Raw genomic sequence first — 6,000 nt, 5'->3', positions numbered from 1 at the left:
GCAACGCCAAATTCCTTATTTTTTACCAGAACATCAGACTTCTAACTGCAATATTAGGAAAGGGTATGGTTCATAGCACAGATAGTTACACGTCCAGAAGACTGTTTGTTGTTATCATTTTGCAGGCATTCAAGTTTTCTCGGAAACACTGCACGCGCAATTGAGCCTTGAATTGAGCTGCGTTCCAGCGCGTTCCAGCGCGTTGCAACGTGGCGCTCGAACGCGAGGGGCTCGAGCTGTGCATGAGCTGAAATCACGCTTACACGCGCAGTCGTTCGGCCGGAGCTCTTTTCTTCTCTGGACGGCGCACCGAGAGAACTGCGGAGGCAACGCGACTGCTCCGAGATTGGCGTGGCTGACCACGATCATCTTCGCAGCAGTCAGCCTCAGCGGTACGGTGCTGCCTTCCGTGGTTCTCTGTGGCAAGCTGCACCAGGGTCAGGCCAGGACATGGATGAAGCCAGCCCCGTTCCGGTACTGCAGCCGGCTTTCTCGATGTTTCTCTCTGTGCCAGGCAATGCAGGCCCTGCAGCACTTCGTCCGCTGCTGGAAAAGGCGCTTGTTTATTGCAACTGCATCGGTGACAGGCACTGTGAGTCAAATTTCATATTTAAAAGAGAGCGGGTGTCTACTCTCAACTATACAGTTAAACTTGTAGTATAGGCTGGAGACCTGACAGATCAGATCTGCAGAAGCCCGCGCAGGGCAGGATAATTTGTGCAAGAGAAAGTTTTAGCCCGCAGAAATTACAGAACGAAAATAGAAATCAAGCCCGTACTGGTTTACTGCAAAACTTTACAATTGACGAAAATTTCCTCCTGATCCGGAGTTGTTAGGAGTCGTTAAAGATGCTATGTGTGATTAAACGGACAGTACTTCCGATGGGAGTGAGGGCTCGCTTATTCGGATTCGCTGTCTTTGTTGTACCACTTGTTATCTTGGCATATATCTTGGAAGGATTGTTGTCAGGTCGTGTATCGCCGTCTCAAGCGGGAAGGTCAGCCAGGATACTGTGCTACTTCGGTGGTAAAGAGCAGCCAGCGATGCAAACAAAAGCACATTTCTAATCATGTAAATTGTTTTCCCCTTGCGGGGCGCCATCCTGTAGTACTGCAGTTGCAATGTGGCCGTTAAAACCACTAAATTAAAAGACAACAGATAATCTTTAGTAATTAGCCCAGTAGATGACACGAGCCAACAAATTGAAAACTTAACCTGGAGTCCCCCTATACGGCCTGCCTCACAATCAGACCGCCATTTTGGCTCGCAAAACCCCCAAAATTAATTTTAGCCAATTAAATAAATATTCTTGGGTAATTCCTGGTAATCAGCTAGCGAATTGAGATAGTTCTTCAATCACCTAATAGATGTCACTATGAAGGAAGAAAGGGTGAAGGAAGCATATTCGCATCGGGTAATATTAGCAATATGCATATCCCATGTCGTCTGGAATCAGTGAGCTCGGAAGACAAAATGTTTCATTAAGACGAGAGAGGCGGTGCGAATTTCAGTGAAGAACAGGTGCTGCGGCCGTCTAGGTGGTTTTCCAAGAACAGGTTGAAGTTTTATTCGGCACTAAAACGTTGTTGTAACGTGCCCTAGTACTACATTATGATAAGAGAAGCGCCATGAATTCCTGAACGTGTCCCACAACTCATATCTCGACGGACATCTAGGACTTCTCCGAGGTCATTTTTTGTCAGTTGATGCTATAAGTTTATTCTCGTTAACCTCCCTGCCTTCTGCTTTTATCTTTCCCTCTTCCTCCTGATGCTATACGGGCAGGACCTAACGCGGCAAGCGTTTCAAAGCGCCAGCCTGCAAGAGGGAAATTCGTAGGAGTGTTTATTGCGCGTTTCAGGCGCAAAGGTGCCTGGCCAGCGCTTCAAATCGGCGGTGTTTCTCTGAGGCCGCGAAATATTCTATACAACAATAAACTTGTTCCTCCTATCACTAAAGTTGCTCATTCATTGTCTTAAATTCTTTACAAAGTCAGTCCTCGGTATTTTCAGAATGACAGCCCACAAACAAGTGTCATGAAAGAAAACATCGACAGCAAATGCTCATGCTTTCTTTTGAGACTTACAAAAACAAAAGATCGGCCCGCGCAACAGGCCGCATTTCTACTAGAGAGCTCGCCTTCGTGCATAGCGTTTTGCTCAGACGCCGCGGTGCGCGATGCTCGTGTTCGCGGCGTCTCTTTACGTGCGTAGCAATGGCGCGTTCCCTGTGCCACACCAGGCGTTGCACCGTCGATATCACTGTAGCGACCGCCTTTTCAGTTTTTGCTTCGACGCAGCGGTGCTCACTGTGCTAACGCCTCCTTGGCTGTGAATGTTCGCGGCGTCCATGCACTTTTCGCAACCAGCGTCACTTCTTTTCTTCAGACATGTGCCCTTGGCCTAATAGATAGACCATCGGGTGTTTATGCCGTGGCGCAATTTCCAAGAGGTTGATGTAGCGCGGCATTTTACGTCAGTGGATAGCAGTAAGATTATCCCCACACTGCAGGGAGAGGCTAGGCGAGCTACTTTCAAAATGTGTACGTTAACATAGATCAACCAGACACTCGCACGTCATAAGTGCGCCAAATTAGACAGACATGGCGAGCAAAGTGCTCGATGCGGCTACATGGAGCCCTAGATGTTACATGGTGTCCTACAGTGCAAATGAATAGTTATTGCAGTCATTCTGCAAATATAGAAAAGTAACAGAAGCATTTTTGTTACTAGCGCCAACAGCTAACTCGTCACTCAGAGCCCAAAAAGAGAGGTCTTAACAGTTACAATTTTGCTTGCTCATGTGGCCCTTACTCAGGAGGGTGCATGCAACAAAGCACGGTACTAGTGCAGTTTAGCAGAGCGTTGCTTCAGCACCCCTCACATTTTAGGCGGACGGGTGAGTTAATCGAGTTCGCTTATTTAAGAAGCGTGTCTACCAGTGACGCCAGCGAGGCGCTGCCAGTTTGCTGTGAAACGACAAGCAAGCAAGTAGAAGCACCCTGACGCTTCTCTCTCTATCTGCTCTTAGATTCGTAGCGGAGTGTGGGTGGCTTTACCAGAGACCCTGGTTCTACGTTCCCCTGCCTGTCTGAGCTCCATGCGCACTCAAATTAGCCTTCCAACATTTCTGCTTAACGCATGTGAGCAAATTGTTAGGATACTCCGGTCTAAGTGGAGCGGACCGCTTCAGGTAAAACTAAAATTAAAGCTTGCTTTACCTGTTTATTGTCATGTCAGCACACCGACGACGCATGATTACTTGCCCAGCAGCAATGCCCTATTCATGTACTTTTAGTATGGTCATATACGCAGGCTGACATAATCAGTTCGTTCATGAACGAATGAATTTGCTTTTCTAACAAGATAAATTTATTTGCACGTGTGTTGCATGAATTCTTACAGACCTCTTTAGCATTGAGGTGTTTTTGAGCATTGAGTTTTTACTGACACTGCGAGACATCTGGCACAAGTACTCTTTAGTTACCATAAGAACGATGGCTGTAGTTCATGTATTTGCTATAATTGTTATTCTGGCTTCGAATTTTGTTGTAGTTCTCTTTATTAGGCTTATCTTCCCAAATGGCAAGTCACATTTTTCATAAATGGGCGAAAGCAACAACTTTTTGCGCACTGGCAAGATCAGCGTAATGAGTGCTAATTTCTGCAATTATAACGCAATATTGTGTTCAAAAAAGTAAGTCATGTAAAGCTAGAACGAATTTATGATAAATCTACGTACGTTTAACATTGCCACGCTGGCTAAACCGCCTTACTTGCCGCTCATGTGCGCACTAGAGCCAGATATATTCCAAGTAATCTTTGCAGGAAACTCTATATCGTATCTCCTCACCTTCTATGGCATTTATTATCCGCAGCAGGAACATACATGCACTAGTCGTGTTACCTTGTGGTGAGGGTATGCTGGCTCTCGCAATAGGGGCGAAGGTGTGCTGTGCAAATGTTATACCTTTACTAACCAGTGTCGAGCTTTATGACAACTCGAGATACTTCCCAGGGCGTGTCTTGTTTTCTATACCTAATCCGAAGATTGCTGCGTTTTTCGATTACAATAACAAGTTGCCTCAGAATGTCAATCATCATACTTTCATCCATGGTGCGGTGGGCGAAAGCGATCGGTGGTGTGGCTGGTATTGTTTGCACACCGCACGTAGGTATGAAAAATACCACTACAATATTATGCCTCACACATGTGTGTCATGTGATGCTAACTTCAATGACTGCTCAAAAGCTTTTCTTCACGCCATCAAATCTTCCCTGATGGCATTGTCAATGATTTAGCTTAATTGTGCCAATGTATTGAAACTATGATGAGAAGCTAGTAACGGAAAGAGGAGCCTAACTTTGCAATAGTTTCTATTTGTTGCCAATACACCCCGACTCCATTCACTGCTGTCCGTATGCCCGCGGATGCATTGTCAAAATTACGCCTGATCATTGATGCTCGCTTCGGAATGCCTTCGGAACGCTTCGGAAAGCGGCAGTTGTAGTGTAGCAAGTAACCCAACCGTGAATTTCAGTCTTTTATTTCTTTTCTGCGTCAAAACGTCAATTATCAGTTAAAAGATCCCACAGCGGACAATAAGAAATCAGCTAAGCTGTGTGGATATTAATGCCAATCCCTCAACTGTGTTTTTGGACACGACATCATGTCGCGAGGTAATTGTTGCGCGCGATTGTCGCACCCAATGGAGAACAGTGCTTTGTTCGCCTCATGACTAGCACCTTTGCTCTAAGTCAGAAATAACCGCCGATAAGGAAAAATCTGCTCTGATATTTGAGGGGGGAGGGGAGTGAGTGACAAAACGGAAACTACTTGAGAAAAACTTCAACGCCTACAGCTGCATAACTTCCACGTAAGAGAGAGATAGCGAAGGATAAATGAAAGGCAGGGAGGTTAAGCTGGACTAAGCCCGATTGGCTACGCTACACTGGGGGAGGAGAAATGTGGAGGGAATGATTAGGAGAATAGAAAGTCCACTGTGGATATCGCTGACGTGGTAACAGTTTTCTGGTCCATATCACTGGCGGTCACTCAGTCCGGATCAAAAACGTGAGACATACTTGTACTAAGCAGATGGTCAGTATTACCATCTCGGAAAACTACAGATTCTCTCGCCCCAAACTGAACCTCTAGCTTGCTGTTGTGTACAATTCTTTATAGCCTAATGGGTAAGCTTTTCAGTCATGAGACATTCCAGCTCTTTTAGGAGAACTTTGGCATTTTTCTCGCCCATAGCACCCCTTTAAGAGCCATACGAGAAGCCACTGAACCCCATGCTTAATTCCTTACAGTACTATTGGCTGGAGGCGACCATGTCAATGGCTTCGCCGTCATCCTGAAGCTGCCAGGCCTGTTGCACCACCAGCCGCTCCATAGCTACGCCGTAAACCTGTTTACTGGTAAGGTACACCTATTCTCATGATGTTTGCGTCATAGAGATTTCCAGTAAGACACTGGCCCCTTTGAAACCTGCTAATAATTTGAACCTATAGATTACCCTTTGTAGATTATGCGCAGCGTCCAGACATTAAGCTATAGGTACGTGAAAGATCACGGTGGGCTTGAAGCACAATGCATTGCGAAGCTCACGCAGTGGGAATCAGGCGCGGCTTTCAAGCAGTATAAAAAATCCCACTCTCGCCAATTAGCCATTGTATTGCAGCAGGCCAAACCACGTCGCTGACGGATGATCGTATGGGGAACTTGTCTGATATGAAAAAATAGGTGAGGACACCTTTGTGCGTAGAGAACCGGTGCATGAGGATTGGGCTGCTGCCATGTCCAATGCGAAGCATAGAGTCAGGCACTTAGGATCACCTTGGCGTAGTGGTAATAGTGGTAAGAACTAGGTTGTCTGTTATAATAATGTTGTAGCTGAGGAACGGAAGAAACGTTTCTGCTTACCGGGCTTTAGCGGTCTAGAACAGCTAACTCCTTAGCGAACGCCTGCAGAAGGCGGAGAAGCGGGTGGGCTGG

The 6,000-nt window shown here is 46.2% G+C and overlaps 1 protein-coding gene across 3 annotated transcripts in view; it reads left to right on the top strand.

Annotated features, from left to right (window-relative positions):
- Window positions 1–216: 216 nt before the first annotated feature.
- Window positions 217–6,000, top strand: part of LOC142572931 (uncharacterized) — a 29,262-nt gene continuing 23,478 nt past the window's right edge. For 2 of the 3 annotated variants that reach the window (XR_012826172.1, XM_075682390.1), the window contains exons 1-2: window positions 3,062–3,192; window positions 5,316–5,423. Coding sequence is in view for 1 of the 3 variants with exons in the window: in XM_075682389.1 (XP_075538504.1) it covers window positions 455–592 (138 nt within the window). In the remaining 2 variants the exon portion in view is untranslated. Of the gene's footprint in view, window positions 593–3,061; window positions 3,193–5,315; window positions 5,424–6,000 lie in introns of those variants that run through there. The other variant, XM_075682389.1, reaches the window with a different exon arrangement.

The sequence above is a fragment of the Dermacentor variabilis genome, chromosome 2 (genome assembly GCF_050947875.1).
Source record: "Dermacentor variabilis isolate Ectoservices chromosome 2, ASM5094787v1, whole genome shotgun sequence".
Lineage (NCBI taxonomy): Eukaryota > Metazoa > Arthropoda > Arachnida > Ixodida > Ixodidae > Dermacentor > Dermacentor variabilis.
The sequence above is the reverse complement of the archived record's forward strand: the minus strand, read 5'-3'. Positions and strand labels throughout refer to the sequence as shown.